We start from the raw sequence: 26,600 nt of genomic DNA on the forward strand, positions 1-26,600 counted from the left end.
CTGCCCCGAGGAGGCGGGGTAGGAGGCCAAGAGCTGCTCAAGTAGAAGAGCAGCTGCCAACAGTTCAGGATCAGTCTTTTATGGCACAGGGTCCTATGGACCCCATGGCAGCTACTCTAGCTGGGTTTCAGAGAACCATCGACATGATGGCGCAGTATATGGTCCACTCTCCACAGCAGCAGCAGTCCACCGCACCAAGAGGGGAACCTTACAAACAGATCATCAATTTTAAGAAGTTGGTGCCTGGTACTTATGATGTGTCAGACGATGCATATCGGTTTTTGGATTCCTGCAGACAGGCAGGAACATAATTGCAGTTGACTGATAGAAGACTAATAGAGTGTATGCATAATATCATAGGGCCTATGCCTAGACAATGGATGAATGACTACATATTACCTCGGATGGAGGGTTTGTCGTGGACTCAGTTTGTGGAACTGTTCATCAATCGGTTTGTGCCAGAAAGCTTCAGGGATCAAAAGCAGTGGGCCTTTGAGGCCTTAAGGCGAATGGCGGTGTGTCCAGATGAATATGCTCTGCAATTTCTTGAGTTGAGCGGTATGCCCCTACATTTGTTGCTCTGAAAAACTATGAAGGTGAAGAGGTTCCTAAAGGGGCTTGACAGGAGGTATGCAAACCTGGCCATGATGTCTGATCAGTCATTTGATGTGGTAGTTGATCGAGCCAGACAGATAGAGATTAGCTATGCTGCGGATGACAGCGGAAGAGCAAAGAAAAACAGAGCAAAGGGTTCTTTAGGTGCTCCCCATATGGGTGCTCCAGATAGTGGTGGCCAGAGTAATTACAGAGGAAGAAGTAGGAACAAGAAGAGTGGTTTTAGACACAAACCTCGAGGGTTCAAACCAGGGTATGGATCCAGCAGTGGTCACAGTTCAGGGTACAGCAGTTCAGGGTCTGGTTCAGGATCCTCTTTGGCACCTTATGCGCAGTGTGGAAGAGGACATTCAGGACCTTGTATGATGGGTTCAGGAGTATGCTTCAGGTGTGGCCAACCAGGTCACTTTTCTAGGGAATGCCCCGTGTTCAGCGAGCCACAGATGGGGTCACAGGGTTCTGTTGCAAATGTTCCTCGCCAGTTGTATCTGGTGCTTCAAGATGGCAGCGATACCGGCCAACAGGGCCGAGGACAAGGGGGACGTGGATTTGGAGGCAGATCAGGAGGTAGAAGTCAGTATCAGGGTTCTGCCACTCAGGGTAGGGGTTAAGCTCAGGTTTTCACTCTGACCCACCAGGATGCTCAGGCTTCCAATGCAGTTGTGGCAGGTATTCTACTAGTCTGTTCCTATGAGGCTCGTGTTTTGATAAATCCAGGTGCTACGCACTCATTTGTCTCCCCTGTGTTTGCTATGAGATTGGGTAGAAACCCTATAACTTTAGAATGCCCTTTGTCGGTAGCTACCTCACTTAGTGACAACATAGATGTAAATATGGTTTTTCCGAGTAGCCCAGTAGTAGTGGATAGAAAGATTCTCCCAGCAAACTTAGTTCCTCTACCAGTAATGGATTTCGATGTAATCTTGGGGATGGATTGGTTGGCAACTCATTATGCCACTTTAGACTGCAGGAACAAAAAGGTGTATTTCCACATACCCGGTGTGGAAGAGTTTAGCTTTGATGGTGACAGGAACGTGGCTCCATATAACTTGGTGTCAGCAATTAGTGCTAGGAAAATGTTGAGGCGTGGATGTCAAGGGTATTTGGCATTGGTGAGAGATACCTCTGTAGAAGGTGTCAACATGGAAAATGTTCCTGTTGTCAGAGAATTCATGGATGTCTTCCCTGAGGAGCTTCCAGGGTTGCCACCAGGAAGGGAAATAGAGTTTTGCATTGATGTTGTGCCGGGTACGAACCCCATATCAATGCCGCCTTACAGGATGGCACCAGCAGAATTGAAAGAGTTAAAGGAGCAACTACAGGAGCTTTTGGACAAGGGTTTCATACGTCCGAGCACTTCACCCTGGGGTGCTCCTGTTCTATTTGTGAGAAAGAAGGATGGGTCATTGAGGTTGTGTATTGACTATAGACAGCTGAACAAGGTGACTGTGAAGAACAAGTATCCACTTCCTCGGATCGACGATCTGTTTGATCAGCTCCAAGGGGCTAGATTCTTTTCCAAGATAGACCTGCGATCAGGCTACCATCAGTTGAGAATCAGGAATGAGGACGTGTCCAAAACGGCATTCAGGACAAGATATGGTCATTACGAGTTCTTGGTGATGTCTTTTGGACTCACTAATGCACCAGCAGCCTTTATGGACTTGATGAATAGGGTGTTCAAGCTGTTTTTGGACCGTTTTGTCATCGTATTCATAGATGACATTTTGGTATACTCTCGGACCGAGGAGGAACACGTGTGGCACTTGAGGATGGTGTTGCAGACTTTGAGGGAGCACCAGCTATATGCCAAATTTTCAAAATGTGAATTTTGGCTAGAAAGCATCTCATTCTTGGGACACGTGGTTTCTAGTGACAGCATTCAGGTGGATCCTAAGAAAATTGAAGCTATAACTGATTGGCTTAGGCCTACAACAGTCACTGAGGTGCGAAGTTTTCAGGCCTAATGGTCGCTATAGGCGTTTTGTACAAGATTTTTCCAGGATAGCAGCTCCCTTAACTAAGTTAACTCGGAAGAATGTTCCATTCATTTGGACAGATGACTGTGAGAAAAGCTTCCAGAAGCTTAAGGAGTGTCTAACCACCGCCCCCGTGTTGACACTACCTATGAGCGGTGAAGGATACACCGTGTACTGTGACGCCTCCAGAGTTGGCCTAGGGTGTGTTTTGATGCAGAATGGAAAAGTAGTGGCTTATGCTTCAAGACAGCTAAAGAGGCATGAGCAGAACTACCCCACCCATGATTTGGAAATGGCGGCTGTAATCTTTGCACTAAAAATCTGGAGACACTACCTGTATGGTGAAGTGTGCGAGATATATACCGACCACAAGAGTTTGAAGTACATCTTCCAACAGAGGGATTTAAACTTGAGACAGAGGAGATGGATGGAGCTTCTGAAAGACTATGATTGCACTATCCAGTACCACCCTGGGAAGGCCAATGTAGTAGCAGATGCTTTGAGTAGAAAATCTTCTGGCAGTTTGGCGCACATTTCAGTAGAGAAAAAGACCGTTGATTCGGGAAGTACATGAGTTAATGGATCAAGGTTTAATCCTAGATCTTTCAGATGAGGGGGTATTGTTGGCTCATTTTTCAGTGAGGCCAGACTTGCGGGACAGAGTTAGAGTTTCCCAGCACAGAGACCAACGATTGATGAAGATCATAGAAAGAGTAAAGCAAGGTGAAGGTGGTGAGTTTGGATTTGCCAATGATGGCGCCCTAGTGCAAGGTTCTAGGATATGTGTGCCCGATGTGGACAATCTCAGAGATGAAATCATGCGAGAGGCACACTATACATCATAATGTCCACCTGTGTTCCACCAAGATGTACCATGATGTGAAAGATTGCTACTGGTGGAATGGCATGAAGAGAGACATAGCAGACTTTGTGTCCAAGTGCTTGACTTGTCAGAAGGTGAAGTTTGAATACCAGAGACCGTCAGGGAAGCTGCAAGAGCTCCCTATTCCATAATGGAAGTGGGAAATGATCACTATGGATTTTGTGACTGGGTTGCCACGTACCACGTGAGGATATGATTCGATATGGGTAATTGTAAACCGCCTAACCAAATCAGCTCACTTCTTGCCTATGAAGACTACATATTCTGTGACACAGTACGCCCGACTCTACATTCGAGAAATAGTCAGATTGCATGGGGTTCCAGCTTCCATAATATCTGACAGAGGGCCCCAGTTCACTTCTCGATTTTGGAGAAAGTTGCAGGAGGCACTTGGCACACAGTTGAACTTCAGTACGGCCTTTCACCCTCAGACAGATGGACAGTCCGAAAGGACAATCCAAACACTAGAAGACATGCTTCGCATGAGTGTTTTGGATTTTGGAGGTCAATGGGATGATCAGCTAGCTTTGGTGGAGTTTGCCTACAACAACAGTTACCATTCCAGCATAGGGATGGCACCCTATGAGGCACTATATGGAAGAAAGTGTAGGTCTCCTCTGTGTTGGACGAAAATGGGAGAAGCGAAGGTGCATGATGTAGACCTAGTGCAGTACACTTCAGAGATAGTTCCTTTAATCAGGGAACGATTGAAAACAGCTTTCAGTAGGCAGAAGAGTTATGCAGACCCCAGACGGAGGGATGTGGAGTTTGCAGTAGGCGACTATGTATTCCTGAAGGTTTCTCCGATGAAGGGAGTCATGAGATTTGGAAAGAAGGGCAAGTTGGCACCTCGGTATATTGGACCTTTTGAGGTTACTGATAGAGTTGGAGCAGTTGCCTACCAGTTGGAGCTACCACCCAACCTTTCTCACGTTCATCCCGTATTTCACATCTCCATGCTCAGGAAATACATTCCATGTGACACCCCTTACCCGACTACAGTGTAGCCGAGCAAGTTATGCCACTCAGTGTGCCGAGCACTCTATTTTATCTTAATTCATTTTTTTATTCTTCCTTTTGAATATAACTTGTGAAATATAATTTATTTAAGCCATTTATCGAAATTATAATTTATTTGAGGTTCCGAGAATTTTATAGAAAATCCGGCAGAGTACCGGCTAAAAATAGAAAGCAGTTCTTGAACTGTGAAAAACACTTCCTATGATCATATTCAATCATCTCATCACTCTCAAACTTCAATATCAAAATCTCAACATTTTTCACCATTCATTTCTCAATCATTCATCTCATGTGATATCATGTATAAATCACAGATAAACATTCACTTTTACATTCATTAATACGATTTTTCATTATTTACATGAACCTCAAAATACATTCCATAAGTTCAAATACATATGAGAAAATAGAAATTAGTTACAAAATGTCAAAATGAAACCTAGTGTCCTACCAATGCACTGTGGATGGTGAGGTGACACGGACATTATACAGAATTGTGAACTGCTTACCGAATCTGTGGTCTACTGGGCCCTCTGTCCAAATCTTCAGTACCTACGCGTTGCAAAAGCGACGCGCTAAGCATAAAGCTTAGTGGTGCCAATAATACAAGAAAATATAATATGCAAATAAAAATAATAATTTCCTTGCTATTGTGTTCATAAGAGATGAATAATTACTAACTTATTGTTTAGTCGAGGCTAATTATGTTTTATGATATTAACTTCTTCATGCATTTCGTTAATTATTTTCTTCATGATCTTGAGCTTCTTTGTATTTTTGTAATCATTCCTGATACTTAATTTTCGTATTTTCTTTAATAATCAGTTCAATCACAGTTATACTTTTCCATGCCCAAGTAACCTATCTTCGACGATCGGATCGATAACGTCGTTGGCACCGACACCGCGGTGCCTCGGGCCGTCATACCATGGGACACGTAACGCCAACCACGATGCGATCGATGGCTAAAAAGCCATGATATCACATGATCGGGCATAAAAGCCATGAATACCGGCATAAAAGCCATGAATACGGGCATAAAGCCATGAATACAGCATAAAGCCTTCGCAAGATCTTGCTAAAACAATACCCTATTGGCATGCCAAACTATCCAAACCAATCACATTAGGCCTACTAGGGCATTTTGCATTTTTAAGTTTCACATTTTTGAATTTCAAGTTTTGGTGTCACTATTCACTTCATTGGTCAACAAAAAGTTGACTTTTGCATAGAAAATAGTTGCATTGGTTTTAACACTTCCAATGTACCACATTTTGCATTTAAAACTTGTTGGCATTAAGCATTAATACCATTTCTAAGCTTAAACCAAGAGAAGCAAAATTTTAAATTTTTGTAAATCAACTTTACTATTCTATTGGGCAATCATTGTAGTAAGAATTTGAGGAAATGGTAAACATGAAAGTTGTTCCTTATTTTGTCTAGTTGAATTTCCTTTTGAATCACTCCATTTGGAGTTTTGTAGCTCAAGTTATGGCCAAAATAAGTTTCTTGTTCATGTGCCTTTATTCATCTTTGAGATTTTGGAGTGCAGGACTTTTGGTCCAACTTTGGTCAATAATTTGATCAAGTTAAGTTCATAATTTGGTCTAACTTTCTTCTTATGAAATGTTCTACCATACCTTAGGTTTCCATCGGTTCAAGAATCGCCTAAATCCGAGTTTTCTAGAGAGAGTTATAGCCATCCAAACATTACTGTTCAAATGTAAATTACTGTTCATTTGGTCATTTCTGCAGGTGCTGTTGCAGGGTATCCGGATTGGGGCCAACTTTTGGTCCTCTTTCTTTGGTCTTTTGGGCATGGTTTCTTCAGAAAAAATGTGCCATTATAAGCCTAGTTTCATGTCCAATTGGCCAAACACCAATTGGACCTACACAACCAAAGTTATGGCTGTCTAAGTGGACTGAAATTTCAGTCACCCTACTGCACTTACAAGGCAGCCTACTCATTCCCTTTGCCATGCTACATTTCAGTCCAAATTATGGTCAACTTACCTAAAATGGTCACTAATTGACCCTTATAATGTTCTTTCACAATTTCATAAGCTAAATCCAAGTTTCACATCTCAAAACCCTAATTTCCATTATAAATTTTCACAACTACCTTAATTAATCACTTTCATTCCTTACATATATATATATATATATATATATATATATATATATATATATATTTTTAAACATACTCTCTAGTTCACTCTAAGTCCATCAAGACACTCAATCATGTTCCTTCTTTAGGGCTGCCAAAAATCATGGTGGACATACACATAACTTTTATTCATTTAAGTTACAAATTCATACTTGTTTCAAGTCTCTAGCATGGGATTAAAGAGTTTTAAGTATATATGTGCACTAACCTCTTGTAGGGCAGAATTTTCCCAAGTTAATCTTCACTTTCTTTCTTTTTCTAGGCTGCCAAACACTTCCCAAGAGGTAGAGACAAGTTTTTAGTGAAGGGATTTAGGGTTTTGAGGTGAGGAAAGCATGGAAATTGAAGCTTTAGAAAGTTTGTTAATGGAGGAGTGAGGGAGGAGGTGAAAAACGTTTTTGAAGGAGAAGAAGGGCTGATGTTTGCTTTTTAATTCTTTGGTCTCTTTTGACTCTTTTTATTAGTTAATTTGATGGTTACTTAATTGTGATTAGTGAACAATTTTAAATGACCTCATAATATGTCATAATTGGCATTTTATTGTATTTTCTTTTCTCTTCTTCTCTACTCACTTTCAATTAATTTTTTATCAATATTAATTCATATTTTATGTCATAATAATTATTTACTTAACTGGACAAGTCGGCCAAAAATCACCTCTGAAGGCGAAATGACCAAAATGCCCTCCGTTTGGCTTAACGGGTCAAAATTATCTGTACCGATTGAAAAATTTTTCTAAATATTTTATTGGCATTCTAATGCCATAGGAACCTCAATAACCCTTCTCTGGAGTCCCAAAAATTATTTTAAAATTTTTCCCCTGGGTCTAGGGCTCCTCGTTGCGAGAACCGCAACTTCCCTCTGAGTTACCCCTCGCTAGGGCACCGGCTCATTTAACTTGGTTGTATTTTATTTCTAAAATTTTTCCTAAATTTTTCTTATTAATATTTGAGTTAATTATGGTTCCTGACTTTAGTTTAAATATTTTTCCGGACGTTCTAGCTGTCCGGACCGACACCGGTCACCGGAACAGTAGAATGTACGTAGTTGCTACCGGGAGGATGTTACATTCCAGATCCTTCTCATGTGCTACAGCCAGATGTAATAGAGCTAAAAGAGAATTTGACATTTGAGGAACAACCTGTAGCCATAGTGGACTATCAAGTGAGACAGCTAAGATCAAAATAGATCTCTATGGTTAAGGTTTTGTGGAGGAGTCAGTCAATGGAAGAGTGCACCTGGGAGTCAGAACGGGACATGCGTAGCAAGTATCCTTATCTGTTCAATATGTAATCATGTACTTTATTCTTCCTTGTGTAAAATTCGAGGACGAATTTTCTGTAAGAGGGGAAGAATGTAACACCCCAAAATTTTAAATTTTTATTATTTTATGAATATTATTGATATTTTAATTTTATTTAAATTTTAAGAAATTATTTGAGATTTTTCAGATTTTAAAAATCGGGTTCAATTTTCTGAAAATATAAACTTTGATGATTTTTAAAAATTTATTTAAAGACCACGTGGTAAAACTAAAAATATATTTGGAGTCTACGAATTTTTCTGAGTTTTTTGGAATTTTTTTGAAATTTTTGGACCTCGTTTTCAGTCCCGAGGCAGAGTAAAAAATTCAAAATTTTATATCCTGAATCGAACCGGTCGAATCAGACCGGTCTTCTTCTTTTTCTTCCTCCTCCTCGCGCGTCCGACCCCTCTCCCTTTCTCTCTCTTTTTCACTCTCCTCCCTCCTCCCCTTGCCGCGCCGCCGCCTCCTCTGCCACACCATTTCGCGCCGAGCCTCCGGTATCGACCCATTGCCACACTGAACGGCGAAAAATGGCCTTGTATGACCGTTCGACTTCCCGGCCAAAATCCGGTCAATCCGGCCATCAATCGGATCGAGTCTTGTGTCTAAATTCATCTACTCGTCGAGAGCTTTCCATAGACACCAAGAACACCGAAATCCATCTAGCGGTTTGTCCAATTTTTGCCCGGGAAATTTTAGCCCATTTTGACTTTCAGGCTAGATTTCTCACAAACCATAAATCCTACAAGAAAACCGAGAGTACCAGAGCGCTCCACTCGTCGAGAGCTTCGCGGCGACATAAATTTCGAATTTTTCCGACACCATTTTTCGATGGGTCCCACGAAACTTCGCAGTGTCTTTCCGAGCATTAAATGAGCTTAGAAAATTCTGAAAAATTTATGTACTAACCCCCGTGTTGTGGGCTTCGTGTAGGTATCCTCAATTCGCGGAAATTCGACAGTTGATCGGGTTTGTGAATTTCTGGCCAGACAGACCAGTTACCGGAAAAGTCTCCGAATTGGACCAAGGTTTTGGCTACCCCCCCCCCCCATTGTCAGATGTCTCGAGCTCGTCCCCGGAGTCGGAATCGGCAAAGGTAAACCCGAACCTTGCATTTTCGTAATTTTCTAGTGCTCAAATAGGATTAAAAATCCATAAAATATTCGTGGTGGCTCAGAAAATTATGATTCTTTTTGCAATAGCCTAGTAATATTGCTAAGGACCGCGGAGCAAAGTTTTAGAATTTTTAGAGCTTATTTGGGCAGTTTTTGCAAAAAGGATCAATTATAACGACTAAATTGAAATTTTACATATTGTGATGGATGACTGATTTGATGGGCCCAGGAGGGGCTGTGTGATGTGATTGAGTTGTGGATATATGGATTGTCAATATAGAAGTGTGTTTTGAGCCATTTTGCAGGTTGGGTAGGTCCTAGGTATAGGGGAGACTCTACGGGATTTTCGGCACGACTTAGGACGTATTTGGTCTTTTCATGATTTGTATTGAGTCAATTGTATTAAATAATTGTAATGTAATTGTCAGGTGAGCCGGGACAGCCTTCTTCCTCCACCCAGCCGCCACAATGACCGTTGTCAAGTCTGTGAGTAAAATATTAATTTTAATTGTAATTTCGATATTATTATATGTTTAAGCATGCCCATGCATCACTTATATACATATATCTATGTAGATAAATCCTGGGCACGATTTATGTTGCATTCATAACTGTGAAAGTGCCATGTATGTTGTTGTGGTAATTTGGAGCAGTGTGCGTGCGTTGGCGTGCGTGTGATGTGGTGTGGACTATGGATAGGACGGGTAGTCACGGCTTGAGTTCTTCGCTGGGACCCGATCCTTCGGGGGTAGTCACGGCTTGAGTTCTTCGCTGGGACCCCGATTTGGTTTATTAAGCGAAAGTCCGACTTGAGTTCTTCGCTGGCACCAGGTTGGATTTAAGAGAGTTGTATAAGGGATCAGCTCCCATATATTATGACTGATATTATTGGGTGTGTGAGTGTTCTAAATTACCTTATTGCTGTTATGATGTGAATTTATTGCTGATGCTGCATTTCACTCCACAGGGTGCATTAGTTTTAGATAGTTATAAAGATTATGGTTAAAATTGATATTTTACTCTCTGAGTCGAACACTCACTCCTGTTCAATATTTTTTCAGGATACAGGAGGATTTTATTATGGTTAACCTGTTTTTCTCCTTCGCAGGTTATTTATCACTATTTGTGTAATTTTATTTACTCCTAGAATTTTCGCATGTGCTAGAAATATTTATTTAAATTGGGTCTGTAATATAAATTGTTATGTGGACCTGTAAAATTACTATATGCATGTTTGATGGACTGGATGAGGGAGCTGAGATCCCATTTGTCTTTATGTTGATATGAGTATGTGGAGGGTGAGCTGAGCTCCCCAATTGATGATATATTTTGTTTACAGGTCGGGTGAGTCAAAAACTCCTCGTTGAAAGGTCCACTTTATGGTCGGACTCCGTCCGGTTGATTTCTTGATATTGGGCCCAAATAGGCCTTAGAGTTGGGTTAATGAATAGTTAGGCTTACTACGGGCCTCAGGAGCTTTAGGCTGGCCCAGGTCCTAGTGCCGGTCCGGCCCATAGGTTGGGTCGTGACAAATAATATGGGCATTTTTTATAAAGTCAATGTCCCCTTCTTACATTTAGATATATATTATAGATATAGATTATAAATTATATATTAATTGTATTTTTTATTTTTCACTTATTAATTTCTTATTTTAATTAATTATTTCTTATAAAATTGTATATTTAATTGAAAGTTAAAAATAAGTAGGAATAAGAATTTTAAATTTACACAAATATTATAATTAATTTAAATAATAAAATATAATTATAATTAATTTAAAAAATGAAGGGCATTTTTTACAAAACCAATGTTCTCCCTCCTCACACACACATAAATTTATAAAATTACTTCTTATATAATTGTATATTTAATTGAAAGTTAAAAATAAATAGGAATAAGAATTTTAAATTTACACAAATATTATAATTAATTTAAATAATAAAATATAATTATAATTAATTTAAAAAATGAAGGGCATTTTTTACAAAACCAATGTTCTCCCTCTTCACACACACACATAAAGTATGAAAATATTCCCAAGAGTTTGCCACGAAGCATTCTCCATTATATTGCCATGCGGTTTTTTTTTTATTTTTAATTAATTAATTATTTATTTAATTACTTTAAATTATAATTAAATTATTAATTTCCATTTAAGTTATAAGTTTTCAATAGTTACCCTTTTAATACTATAATAAGTAGTCATTAGTATAAGGTAAATTATAAAAAATATATATATATATATTAATTATTTTTATTATAAAATCTTTATTAAAAAGTTTGAGAGATAAAAAAAATAAAAATAAAATATATAATAATTAATAAAAAATTTAATACATTATATTATTTTTATATATTAAAATTAAAAATTTTATAAATTAAAATTATCAATAGCCATTGTAATATCCCTCACCCGTCTACAGTGTAGCACCTGATCTTATCTTATTTCATTTCAGTTTTTTTGATATATTTGTTCAAAAATGGTTTAGGCACTAATATTATTTATTAAAGTCTGACTAATGTGGTACATATCATATGGTCTCAATAATTATAATCACAGTCTCATTCATAATCACACTCAGCTCTTATATCGAAATTCTCAATTTCATCAATGTAAATAATTTGCAACTAATTACATAAAATCACAGCCTACATGTTATACAGTTTAATTAAATTACAGACTTATTCAATACAATTTCTTAATTTGAATTACAACATAAGAAATAATTAAAATATACAAAATACATTATATTCTTAATGTGAGCCCTATCTACATTCATTGCCGAGGCGGTGACAACTTTGAACTATTCTGACACTTTTGCAGATCTGAACTCTAAAAACCTCAGTCAACTTTCTATTGGTTTTACCTTCAGTACCTACGTGAGAAAACAATTCCATCGCGCTAAGCATTTCAGTTTAATGGTGCAATAATACAACAATGAAATAATATATACAAATAAAGAAAGAAATAAATCATAATTCGGATACTAAGGAATTAATTTAATTTGGTATGGTATTTCTAGTATTAACTATCTTATATACTAGTTTGTTCCTCTTTGGAAGTGCTAAGTTTATAACCTTTCAGTAATAATACCCAGTATACAAATTATTCTAACTGTATTTTATTTTAAGTCTCTATGGTTAGTTTTAGGTCAAACTCAATTCTGGTAGATTTGGTACCCTAAATTGGGCAAGCAAATTGACTTGGTTATTGACATTTATGGGCTTTAGTGTCTTCATAAGAGTTGTAGCTCTATGTTTAAGCTCTTCATTGATATAAATTTCAGGTCATTTGGACTTATTTGCAGTGAGTTATGGCCAAATGATTGACTACTATTTATATGGTCAAATTCTGGGTTGCAATGGTTCTGGACAGTTTTGATACCTGAACTTGTGCAAGCAATTTGACTTAGTAAATGTCATTTTATGGGTTCTGTGATCTTCACCAAAGTTGTAGCCCTATGTCTAAGCTTTCCATCGGTATCAAATTCAGGTCATTTGGACCTGTCTACAGGGAGTTATGGCCAATTACGTGATTACTGTTCATATAGTGAAATTTTAGATTTTACACACTACCAAATCCGGATTAGGCCAAATTGATAGTCACTTTCTGGATAGAATTTTGGTAAGTTTCCAACATGAAAATTGACACATTTTATGCATAGTTTCACCTTCAATTGGCCTCATACCAATTGGGGTCACAAATTTAGGGTTATAGGCTCAAATGCATACAGCCCTTAACCCATTCCTCAAACACTAGTCAAGTACACATTCAACTTGCTCTACTTTAGTTTCCCATACCTAATTCTAAATTTGTGTCATACTATAACTATTCATCACATCACATTATGGTCAATTTGGGCAGAATATACAAATCCTCAATACACCAAATACAACTCTAAATCACATAATCAACATTTACATAATTTATATATGATATCACCTAACTAATACATGGAATTCCATCAACAATTTACATATGCTTCTATTAATTCCTTAATACCATAATTCATCAAATAAATCCATGAAATTAAGCACTCTTTATAGAACCACAAGGCTGCCAATTTCAATTTCAATTGTCCAAGTCTTTAAACATTGTTCAAAGTCCCAATTCACATTGTCAACCTCACATGTACACTTGCAATTAAATTCTAACACTTAGATCCCAATAATTAACATAAAAAATCAACAATTACAGTCATAAATTAATTCATATTCAAGCTCATCAAGGCTGCCAATTTGACAATTATACTAATCTTCCATACTTCTTTCAAAAACTTCATTCAAATTCCCAATTTTAACTTACACATGAAATTAATTTGCTCCAACATCTAATTACCTCAATCCATATCATTACCCATCCAATTCATATCAAAATAAATTAAAACCCCTTAATTTCCATAGCTTCCAAATTCATGCTCCATCAAATACTCATCTTTTTTTTCAAATTTCTCAACAATTACACTCATCACAATTTTAAATCAAAGATTAACTAAGGAAGAAAGGGAAATTAGCACTAACCTTTATTTGGAGCTTGCTAAACCTTGAAATTTTCTCTCCTTTTTGCTGCCTATATGTTGCCCATGGTGTGAGAATCATTTTTAATGAAGGAAATTATAAGGAAAATGGCATGAAAAGGGGTAGATGAAGCTTTGCATGAAACGGCTTCCATGGAAGAACAAGGAACTCAATTCGGCCATGGAAAGGGTGAGTGGAGAAGATGAAGTTTAGTGGAAAAATTCTGTCCCATTTATGCTCTTATATGTCCACTAATGCTCCACTAACTCATATTATGTCACACCCTACCCCTCTGTAAGGCATGACATGATCCCGTAGTATACCTAATGAATTACCAACTTTGTCATAACCCATTAAATACACTACAAGGGATTTTAAAACTTTTCTTACTTCTTTTTACAGTGGTGAGCACTATTTACAGGTGTTAAAAAAAAATTTTTTTTGAACTGAAGTGAAACAGCTAACACATTTGAAGAAATAATAATTTCTGTAAAAATTTTGGCAGAGTGCCATTTGTATTTTGAATAAAGCAGTTCTTCAAAAACCTGTAAAAAGCACTTCAAATATATTTCTCAATCTCAAACTTTAATATTTAGTCAACTCAAATCTACAATAATTTTTCAATATTTCCAAAGACTGAGATAAAAGAAATAGAGTACAAATTTTACAAGCTAAAATAATTCACAATTTTATTTTACAACTTCAATGTATAATTTTAATTTACAACTGCTCAAAACGAAGAACATTATATACATACAATGAACATACATTACAATACAAAATGCAAAATATGGTATACTCAATATACCCGATGATCTCTCACTGAAGCACTAGCAGCCTAGTCCATCGCCTGTCATTTCACTGCGATAAAGAATAAAAGCTATCGCTGAGTAAAATTTACTCAATGGTGCACAATAATAATTTGAAATGCGATACATAAATATTTTATTGACAATTCACAAATCAAATAGTTCACAATTTCATTTCACAATTTACAAAGTTTATATAATACAGATTTGATCAAATAACTGAGTAACACAATTTTGCCAATCAATAACACAATTTAATCAAATAACTGAACAATACAGTTTTGCCAATCAATAACACAATTTGATCAAATAACTAAGAATACAGTGTTGCCAATCGATAACAAAATTCGATCAAATAACTGAATAATACAGTTTTGCAAATCAATAACACAATTTAAATGCTGCATAATTACATTTCACAAATTATCAAAGCTTATTATAGAAAAATTTTGAGTCAAATAATTTAATAAACACAGTGTTGTCAATTCATACACAACTTATGCCATGACACAAAATTTTCGATCAATGCCGTGTTGTACACCACAACAAAGCAATCTACAACCCCACTAATCGAAATCAATGAGGGAAGAAGCTAGCTATATAATGAGTACTCATCCGATCTACAACCTCAATTGGTAAACCAGAGAGGGAGGAAAATAAACGATCTCAACCCCATAAATGGAGGAGGAATGATGTGATACTGTCATGCTAAGTGTGAACACAAAATCAATTCCAAACGTTTTATTCAAATGATTCATGAAAAATCCAATCAATTTTCAAAGTCATAATTTCATTCACAAGTAGCAACACAATTCATAATTAACTTCAAATTTCCATAAATCACACTAAATTAATTTTTCAATGACAAAAGGCTCAAATAAGGTTTATTGTGCACAAACACAAATTAAAACAATAATATAAAAATAATCATAATTTATTTTTCAATAATCATAATTTATTTCAATTGAAAAATTCAAAAGAAATAACTATTGTGCACAAACCTCTGATATATGCCTCTTGGCTCTGACTCAGTATTTCCCCTTCCCTGAGTCTTTGCTAACTGAGAAACACAATTTGAAGTGTTTCAGTACTCATTTAAACTGTCTCTAACGATAATGCTTAATAATTAATTCATTGAGTTCTATCATTCTTTAGTCAGCCTACGATGTTGACCTTCGATACAATCTAGGTGAATTAGGTCTTAATGTTACCAATATGTCACATTTGATAGCCTTTTAGTGTTGGTACATGTTACCTAATTCATTTCCATATTTGTTGCATTTTATTGCAATTTGTCGGATTCCGGTATGCTAATTTGAGCTAGCCGGATGACCTAGTTCCCTGGTTTTCGGGTTTCGGTCAAAACTACAAACTTATAGATCTATGTCTTATTGCACGCGGGGAGTTCATTCTGAGTTTACTAGACCAAATTATGGTCATTTTACTATTGCTGGTCAAAATGCATCAAAATTGGTCACTTTAGGTCATTTTAGGTCATTTTAGGTTCGGCTAGTTTTTGGACCCAAATTTGTGCAAGCTTTTTGACTTGCCTATGGTCATTTCTGGGCTTTGGTGTCTTCATAAGACTTGTAGATATAGGTCTTAACTATTCATGATAAAAATTTCAGGTCAATTGGACCTGTTTTGAGTGAGTTATGGACAAAACACTAACTGCTGCCCAAATGGTCAATTTTTAGGCCTCAATTGCACTAATCCGGATTTGGTCACTTTTCAAGTTACCTTACAAGCAGAATTTTGGTAAGCTTCCTTCATGAAAGTTAGCACATTTTGTGCCTAGTTTTACCTCCAATTGGTCTCATACCAATTGAAGCCACACACTTAAGGTTCTAGGCCCATAACATAAACTGCCCTATTGCATTTTATTCATTACTCATCAAAGGACACTTTTGACATTTACCAAACTAAACATTCATGCCAATTCTGGTTTGTACCATAACCTAAACACAACTCACAACATATTGTTGGTCATTTTGGCAGCTTACAATCACGCTCAATATGCACCATATAGTACATAATTTTTTAAGCTCAAATTACAACAATTCAATCACCTAACCTAGCTCATTTACATGTCCAACCTCACACCATCATACATATACACAAGCTGCCATAACAAGTACCACAATTCAACATTAATATTCCATAAACCAAACATGAAATAACATTTTTATGGTTCACCAAATCAAGCTGCCGATTCATACACCTCTCTCCATTAATGTCCAAGCTTCCAAATTCAAGTATACATTCACAATATACTTAGTATACTTCACCCAATTTATTCCTACACATATAAACGCATAATCAACCCTTTAATCTACCATTTACAAGCAAGAATAAACTGTCCTCAAGGAGTTTCCATGGCTGCCAAAAATACACCTCTCCCTTTAAACATCAAACCTCAAAATTCTTTCCACAATTCAAGTACCCATAACCTCCTCACAAACTTTAATGAAGCAATAACCAAAAACACAAACTTACCACTTTGGAAACTCTTCAAAACCTCTCCAAAACTTGGTCTTCTTGCTGCCTATCTACTGCCCATGGTGTGGTGGTCAAGTTTAATGAAGAAACCTTAATCATTGGGAGCTTGGATCATGGATGCATGGAGGTTGGAGCTTGGACGGCCATGGGAGAGTTTGGGAGCTTTTTGGTTTGGCCATGGGAAGAATTTGAGGAAGAAGAAGGTTTGCAGAAGTTAGTGGAGAGTGACATAATTTTTATTGATTTTCCAAGTGTTTAGTGATCCACTAATGTAAGAATATTATTACTTTAATTCAACTTTCAATTATTCAACATTAAACCCCTTTTTTTCACTATTTAAACTATGGACCACCATTTTAATTTTCATGGTATTTCAAAGTTTAATATCATTTATTTTTAATGTACATTTAGGTCAAAAGGCCACTCGGGATGTCAAATGACCATAATGCCCCTGTTCGGGTTGCATTCCCGATTTTTCGGTAACACCGGGTTTTGTCCGTGTTTTGATTTCTCACTTTTCTTTGTACTAATTAATTAATTTTTCTTTGATATTTCTAATGGTATTTATGCTTCAATAGATGTCTATTTGAGTTTTAAAAATATTTTTCAGGGTTCTCCGCGGTCCAGGGCTAGTCAACGGTCCACGCCGCAACTTCCCGGTGCAGTCACCTATCGCAAGGGTTCTCGGCTCGTTTAACTTGGTTACATTTCATTGTTATTATTTTTCTTTTGTTTTTTTTTGTATTTTCTTTTCTTGTATTTTGTTATTTTATATCTCCTCACTCATATCCAAGTGTAGTTCTAGGCATTCTAGCTGTCCGGACCTACACTGGTCACAGGAACAGTAGAACGTACTACCGAACATAGGTGTGTTACATATTAAACCTTATTATAATCCAAAGTTTCATAATTGAAATTAATTCCCCCATTTTTCTTTTAATTGCACTTCATTTTTAATTTTATTTTTCATGGGATTTTAAAAATTTAATACCACTTATTTTTAATGGACATTTAGGTCAAAAGTCCGCTCTAGGTGTCAAATGACTAAAATGCCCCTCTTCGAGTTGTATTTCGAAATTTTTTGGTACTACCGATTAACTCATTGACCTGTCAATTTTTTTAATTATCGTTTTTCGTTTATACTGACTTACTAATTTTCTTTAATATTTCAATGTCAATTATACCTCAGTAGACTTTTAGTTAGGTCCTGAAAATGTTTCTCAGGGTTTCTCACGGTCTAGGGCTAGTCAACAGTCATTGCCGTAACTTTCCGGTGTGGTCACCCATCGCTACAATTCCAGCACGTTTAAGCTAATTGCACTTCATCTTTTTTATTTTTTCTTAATTTTTCTTGTATTTTCTTACCTTGTATTCTATCATTTTATGTCTCCTTACTATCACTAAAATGTAGTTTCAGACATTTTGACAGTCTGTACTCTGGCTATCCCCATTCTAGCTGTCTGCCCGGACAACCTTAGTCATCAGAATAGTAATACGTACAGACTACGTATAATAAGGATGTTACAGGCATGTACATTAATACATGCAATTCCCTAATTTATATATAATATAGAAGATATATTCATAGTTGGGTGAGTTCTTAAAATTAAAGATCGATTACTGTTTACATAAAATAAGATAATTTAATAAAATTTTATAATTTATTTTATAAGAGTTTTCTAAAATAATATTTTTATAAAATAACTAATAAAAAATTATTAATGAAATGAAAAATAAATTTTTTCTATAAAAAATAATGTTGTTTGCTCAAAAATAATTATTTTAGCTCATTAATTATTTTTATTAAGTATTTTTAGACATATAATTAATTAAGCTAATTTTTTAGAATTAATTCAATAAATTTTATTTTATTAATTTAATTATGAGGTCTAAATAAATTTTAATTAATTATTTTTTGGTGGTTTAAGATAATGGCGTGTGGAAGTTATTTTCGAATGAAAAGTTGCAAGACGTTATCAACTGTAAGAGAAAAGTTAGAAAAAGTAGCAAATTATGGGTGATAATTGCCGAGAATGCCAAACATGGGAATGTGATGGTTTTAAACGCTGTTATGTTCTCTCAAGTGAAGCTGTATAAAGACAAGAGTTGTACTACGGGAAAAGTCACCAACGACCAACTCAAGCAATCCACTCAATCAAACTCTATTAATTTTTATCATTTGTTTTAGTGTTAATTTTATTTTAAAGCCTTGTATTTAATTTTCAAAATTTAATTTTCAAAACCTTGTTATTCAATTTCTTCCAGCTTTATACTCAATTTCTCAGTAATTAATACAAGCTTTTTTTAATTTTCTTTCCAATTTATTGTGAAACTAGCTAAATAGTTGTACAATGCACAAATTTGATAGAAATTAACTTTTTAATATTTAATTTAAGTTTTAATATTTCATTTTTTATTAAAATCACTAACTTTTTTATTAACTTTTTAATTATTAATCATTATATGTCCAATTTATATTTTCAATAAAATTATATTTTTTAATCACTTTTTATAATCTATTTTCTATGAAAAAAAATAAATTACTTAACATAAATGTAATTAAAATATATTATTACTCATAAAAATAAATAAATGAAAAAAAATTAAAAAATATATATAAAAGTGCAATCATTATGGTTAGGAATAAATAATAAAGTCAAATAAAAAACAAAGATAAAAAAAATATCAAAAATCAACATTGGACGTTTATCTTGGTACACATTTGCAAATAATTACATTTGCCTTACTACTATTACTTCTTTTTTTTTTTAATGGTAAACCTTTAAAACATGGGTCAATAGTCATGTAAATTCTTAAAATATTTTATAATAAAAAAATTATTTAAATTAAAAAAATCAAATAAGTCTTTTAAATCTTCAAAATAGATCAAATAAACTCTTTTAATATTTTTTGAATAAATAAGCTCTTTAATTTTTAAAAATAAATAAAAAATATTAAACTATAATTTACCTCTAATATAAATCTAGTTAAGGCCATACAGTTCTCATTAGTAATTCTGCATATATGATTTGTAACATCTTGGTAAGTATCTGCTATATCATAAAGCAAATTGATAGGTTATTTTTTGTCGAATGATTTTTAATTAAACCCATAGAGAAACTTTTTGAATCATTCTACAAAAAACAACTTATTAATCTGCTTCAAGATGTAACAGATATCCACTGGAATATTTTAAATTAGATACACTAAATTACTGATGAGGACCCTATAACACCCTCATTGTAGCAATTCGGTACATTCTACTGTTTCGGTGACCGGTATCGGTCCGGATAGTTAGAACACCTGGAAAAATATTTAAACTAGAGTGAGGAGTCATAAATAATTCAAATAATAATAAGAAAAATTAAGGAAAAATTTTAGAAATAAAATACAACCAAGTTAAATGAGCGTTGCTCTAGCGATGGGTAACTCAGTGGAAAGTTGCGGTTCTTGCAGCTAGAGCCTTAAACCCGAGAGAAAATTCATGAAATAATTTTTGGGACTCCAGAGAAGAGTCATTGAGGTTTCTATGGTATTAGAATGTCAAGAAAAGGCTTAGAAAAATTTTTAGATCGGTACAGACGATTTTGGCTCAATAAGTTAACGAAGGGCATTTTGGTCATTTCGCCCTTAGAGATGATTTTTGACCAACTTGTCTATTTAAGTAAATAAATTATATAACATAAAATATGAATAAATATTACTAAAAATTTAATTAAAAATGAGTAAAAAAGAAAAGAAAATGAATTAAATTAGAATTTTGACATCACTATGATGTCATTAAAACATTTCCACCTAATCCCATTGTGACACATGGTTATAAACTCAATTAAAAGAGTTAAATGAGCAGAAAATTGAAAAGAAAAAACTGCACTCTTCTTCCTCCCATAACCCAGCTGATTCTCTCACTCCCTTCTACTATTAGAGCTTTGCCAAGCTTCATTTCTCACTTCAATTCACCTCAAAACCTTATCTTCCCTTCACTAAAAATTTCCCTTACCACTAGAGCAAGACTTGGGTAGCAATTAGAAGAAGAGAAAGTAGAAGAAAGTGAGGTGTGAACAAGCTTAGAAAATCACCAAATAGGTTAGTGCCATATTCTTTGCTTTTACATCTTTCTAAACATGAATTTATGCTAAGTTAAGTTGAAAATTTGATAAAAATTGAATTAATGAGGCATGATTATGTTCCATGAAATTTTGGCAGCCTTTACATTAGTTAGGGTTAGGAGAATTCTTTGATTTAAAGTGACATATTAGCTGCCCCTAGTATAAATTATATGATTAGTATAGCAAATTAGGAGTAAAATGCATGAATTAGAGGCTTGGTCAATTAGGGTTAGGGTTTTGAAATTTAATTTTGGGGGTGAATGAAAATGGACATAAACTAAAGTTGTAATAGTCAATTAGTGACCATTTGGCTATGTTTGATTAGGAAATGAAGTGATTTGTGCCATGGGAATTGAGGTTAGTATGCTGTCTAGTGTGCACTGCAGGTCTAGATGTGAGTCTAGCATGTTTGGGCAGCTATAATTTGAGTTATGTAGGTTCAATTGATGCAAGGCCAATTGGAAATGAAATAAGACACATAATGGCACAACTTTGATGAAGTAACTCTATCTAGAAAACAAACTTAGGATGCCCTAAAAATTGACCAAATCCGGGAATCACACATTCTGCCTAGGCAAAATGACCAAATGAATAGTGTTCATTCGTTTAGTCATAACTCACAGTAGAAATGTCCAATTGACCTGAAATTTATATCAATAGAAAGCTTAGACAATTTAGGACAACTTTCATGAAGGACACAACTCTAAATTTTGATCAGAACTTAATGAAATTGCCCACCAAACTCAGGACAGCAAAACTGCTAGAATGGATTCTACCCAGAAATTCTAGGTACTGCCCTATCCGGTTAGTTATGGTATTTAGGTCATAACTTGAGTTACAAAACTCCAATTGGAGTAATTCAAAAATGAAATTAAAGAAGACACAATAAGGAACAACTTTGATGAAGAAAAGTTAGCCCAGTTTCCACCGTAGAATTGTCAAATGGAACAGTAAACTTAGGTAATCAAAACTAAAAATTTAGAAATGCATCTAGGGGACTTTAAATTGCAATTGGCAATTAATACTAATAAATGTAAAACTCAAAATGTGGGATCTTGGTGTAATTAGAATTAAAATATCCATTAAGTATGAAAAAGTCAATATTTTGGTTGACTAGTAAGTTGAATAGTAATCAAAATGATTAGTAAATTAAGATGAAGACCTAGAACCAATTCTAAGCTTAACTGCTTAGAATTATATGACAAATGTGGACTATGCATCTTAGTCAAAATTATTAGAGGGAAATTAAGGCCATAAATTTGAAATCCATGAAATGTTCATGGATTGCTTGAAACATGAAAAGTAAGTCACCTAATTGATGTGAATAGGTAGTTAGGGCTTATATGTCCATCACAAATAGAATTCATAAAATATTAGTAATTCAACTTGAAATATAAAATTTGTAATTACATAAGTAGATTTTCGAATGTATAAATGAGAAAGGAAAGATGTTTTGAATACAATGGTATATGTGAACCATTGTTTGGAATTGTGATCAACATGGATAATATAATGATTATATAAATTATGATGAATACGTAAATTATGTAAATATTAGACTTAGAGATTTATGTTTATATTATGAAAAAGATTAAAATGCTAGAAATTATAATTAGAACCTATAATAAAATAATGAAACTTATGAACATTTAATGGTACTATGTGCTCATGTATTGTCTAGACACGTGTGTCAGATTGGATAGATTAGCATGCCAATAGGATATTTTTTTAGCAGTACTGCGAAAGGCTTTATGCCTGCATTCATAGCTTTATGCCCATATTCATGGCTTTATACCTGTATTCATGGCTTTATGCCAACATTCATGGCTTTTATACCGATTATGTGTTATCATGGCTTTTTAGCCATTCTGACTGTATACGTGGTTGACGTTCCACGTCCCATAGTATGATGGCCCGAGGCACCGCAGTGTCCAGTGCCAACGACCTGTTATCCAGTTTAGTCAGCTTGTCATAGGTTACTTGGGCAGTAAAATTTGTTAAGAATAATGTGAATTAAATGAATGAATAAGAAAGAAACTAGAATTAGTTTTAAAATTTTATTTACTATGAAATGATCCAAACACCTAGGAAATGTTGAGTGAAAGGATAAAAAGATTAGCAAAATAGATATCATTTAAATAAATAATTGTTATGGAAAGTCAATCATTATATTATTTCTGTGTATATTCTGTATTCTGTATTCCTATTTAGGATTTCTTATTTAGGATTTCTTCCTAATTAGTATAACACAATTATAGGAATCAATTGTATATAAATACCCATGTACAGATTAATTGAAATCAAGGAGAATCATCTCTTTCTACATCTCTTTCTACATGGTATCAGAGCAGGCCATCTAGGGTGACTATTTGTTCTCACCACCCATTTCGGGAGAGACCTTGGCGCCGGCCGCGTTTCGATTTCGATCAACATTGCAGCGTCGCCTCAATCCCCTCATTCCACCACTTTGTCTTTGTTGCACGATCCAAGACACCATTAAAGGACTTCTGAGGTTTGGCTCTCAGATCCTATTTCGGTATTTACTTGATTTGTGATTTTGGATTATTTTGTTGCTGTCAGCACTTTGGATTAGCGTTTGGTTAGTTTTCTTTGTCTCAACAAATGGCGGATAATAAGAATGTTATTTACGATGTGATTAGATGATGACTAAGATCACGGAACACAAACTTAATGGTTCAAATTACAGGAGTGGAGTAAGGCTGTAGGGTCTATTTGCGTAGCATTGATAAGGATGATCACCTTACTAAAGATCCACCTCATCGATGATACACAACAAACTTGGCTAAGGGAGGACGCTCGGTTGTTTTTGCGGCTTGACTCGATTCACGGTGAGGTAATTAGTTTAATTAATCACCGTGGAATTTGTTAAGGAATTGATGGATTACTTAGATTTTACGTATTCGGTAAAGGAATATCTCCGTATTTATGATGTTTGTAAGGCATTCTACCGTCTTTGAGAAAGAGAATAAATCTCTCACGGCTTATTTTATGGATTTTAAAAGGGAATAAGAGGAACTTAATGTATTGTTGCCTTTTAGTTACGATGTGAAAGTTCAAGAGCCCAACAGAGCAATGGTCATTATGAGTTTTCTTGCAGGTCTTCCTTCAGAGTATGAGACTGCTAAATCTCAGATTCTTTCCAGTTCTGAGATTTCCTCTTTGCATGAAACATTTACACGGGTCATTCGTATAGAGAATACCCAATCTTCACAGCTTGCCAGTAGTGCTCTTATTAGCCGTAATCCAAATGGACAACAGGGTAATAGAAGAGGAAGTAGAGGAGGAATTATAGGCAACAGAAGTAATCAGCGTAATGGAGAGGCTAGTTCTAATCAGGACTCAAGAGGAGTCATTTGTTATTATTGTCATGAGCCTGGCCATACAAAATATAATTGTCCGCAACTTCAGAGGAAAAATCAGCGATCACAGATGGTAAATATGGCAGCAGAGGATTCTACAGTATCTTCCTCTGAGAAAACTGTTTTGGTATCTGCAGAGGATTTTGCACAGTTTTCCCAGTATCAGGCATCTCTAAAGCCTACCAGTTCCCCTATCACTGCGATCGCTGAGTCAGGTAAATCCACTACATGCCTTGTGTCTTCCTCATCCAAATGGGTTATTGATTCTGGTGCAACAGATCACATGACAGGTAATTCTAGTCTTCTATCCGCTTCAGTCTAATCCCACTTCTTCTACTGTTACTTTAGCTGATGGTTCTACTTCTTGTGTCATGGGTTCTGGAACTGCGAATCCGACTTTGTCAATTTCTTTGTCATCTGTTTTGTGTCTACCAAATTTCTCTTTTAATCTACTTTCTGTTAGTAAACTTACTCGTACCTTAAATTGTTCTATTTCTTTTTTTTCTGATCAGTGTTTGTTTCAGGATCTTACGACGAAGCAGATTATTGGTAGAGGACGTGAGTCAGGTGGTCTCTACATTCTGGAAAATCATGTACCGCGGTCGCTTGTTTGCTCAAAGATCAGTAACACCTCTTGAAGCTCATTGTAGATTGGGTCATCCTTCTTTGTCTACCATGAAGAAGTTGTGTCCTCGATTTGATCTTTATCGATCTTAGAATGTGAGTCGTGTCAGTTTGCAAAACATCATCGTTTGCCTTCTGTGTCTAGAGTCAATAAACGGGCTTCATCCCCTTTTGAGTTAGTTCATTATGATGTTTGGGGTCCTTGTTACTTCTAAAACTGGATTTCGTTATTTTGTTACTTTTGTTGATGATTACTCTCGTGTTACCTGGTTATATTTAATGAAGAATCGTTCTGAGTTGTTTTCTATCTTTTGTGCCTTTTGTAATGAAATCAAAACTCAATTTAATATTTTTGTGCGCATATTAAGAAGTGAAAATGCTAAAGAATATTTTTCAGCACAATTTCAGTCTTACATGACACAAAATGGCATTATTCATCAGTCTTCCTGTGTGGATACCCCATCCCAAAATGGCGTGGCCGAAAGAAAAAATCGGCATCTTCTTGAGGTAACTCGTGCTCTTCTTTTTCAGATGAAAGTTCCTAAACACTTTTGGGCGGATGCGCTTTCTACGGCATGTTTTTGATCAATCGTATGCCGTCTTCTGTCCTTAATGGGGATATTCCTTATACTGCTTTGTTCCCTACAAAATCTTTGTTTCCTATTGAACCCCGTATTTTTGGTTGTACTTGTTTTGTACGTGATGTTCGTCCGCAGGTTACTAAATTGGATCCAAAGTCTCTCAAATGTGTCTTCATTGGGAACTACCGTATTCAAAAAGGGTACCGATGTTTCTATCCTAATCTTAATCGTTATCTAGTTTATGCAGATGTAACATTTTTGAGTCCACTCCATTTTTTCTCAATCATCCGTATGAGAGTCGTGGGAGGAGGATGATATCTTAATATATACCGCCCAACCAATGTCTAGTCCTCTCTCACGGCTGTTTCTTACGTCTCTAGACCTACTCGGCCTCCGTTGTTCATGTTTATTCCAGAGATTGAGATTACCGACTCAGATCCTCCACTAGCTACTTCGTTGGGAGATCCTGTACCTCATACTGATCATGATTCTGATCTAGATTTACCCATTGCTCTTCGTAAAGGTAAACGTTCATGTACTTACCCTATCTCTTCTTTTGTTTCTTATAATCAATTGTCTTCTTGTTCTCGGTGTTTTGTTACTTCTTTAGACTCTGTTCCTATCCCTAATATCTGTTGGTGAGGCCTTTGTCTCATCCCGGTGGTGTCTTGCTATGAAAGAAGAAATGGAGGCTTTAGATGCTAATGGTACATGAGAAGCTGTTGCCTTTGCCCACCGGTAAGAAAGCTATTGGTTGCAAATCGGTATTCTGATGAAAGGTAAATCACGATGGTTACGTGGCTAGGTTAAAAGCACGCCTTGTAGCAAAAGGATATGCTCGGACATATGGGGTTGATTACTCGACACTTTTTCTCCTGTAGCTAAACTTATACATTCGCTTGTTTATCTCTTTAGCGACTACATATGATTGGCCCTGCACCAATTGGATATCAAGAATGCTTTTCTTCATGGTGATCTTCGTGAGGAGGTGT

General features: G+C 35.6%; 1 protein-coding gene across 1 annotated transcript; it reads left to right on the forward strand.

Moving 5' to 3' along the window:
• Window positions 1-509: 509 nt before the first annotated feature.
• Window positions 510-25,019, forward strand: LOC131171250 (uncharacterized). Its single transcript, XM_058130720.1, has 3 exons — window positions 510-558; window positions 24,238-24,693; window positions 24,928-25,019. The coding sequence occupies exons 1-3, from the start codon at window positions 510-512 to the stop codon at window positions 24,954-24,956; spliced, it is 534 nt and encodes a 177-aa protein (XP_057986703.1). The 3' UTR covers window positions 24,957-25,019.
• Window positions 25,020-26,600: the final 1,581 nt, after the last annotated feature.

This window comes from Hevea brasiliensis, chromosome 12 (genome assembly GCF_030052815.1).
Source record: "Hevea brasiliensis isolate MT/VB/25A 57/8 chromosome 12, ASM3005281v1, whole genome shotgun sequence".
NCBI classification, from domain to species: Eukaryota; Viridiplantae; Streptophyta; class Magnoliopsida; order Malpighiales; family Euphorbiaceae; genus Hevea; species Hevea brasiliensis.

Excerpts from the sequence above, each read along its gene's own strand:
- LOC131171250 (XM_058130720.1), top strand. The coding sequence starts at position 510 with ATGGCGGTGTGTCCAGATGAATATGCTCTGCAATTTCTTGAGTTGAGC. Across the intron at positions 559-24,237 it reads GCAATTTCTTGAGTTGAGCG|AGAATACCCAATCTTCACAG; the intron begins GTATGCCCCTAC and ends TCATTCGTATAG. Across the intron at positions 24,694-24,927 it reads TGCAACAGATCACATGACAG|GATCTTACGACGAAGCAGAT; the intron begins GTAATTCTAGTC and ends TGTTTGTTTCAG.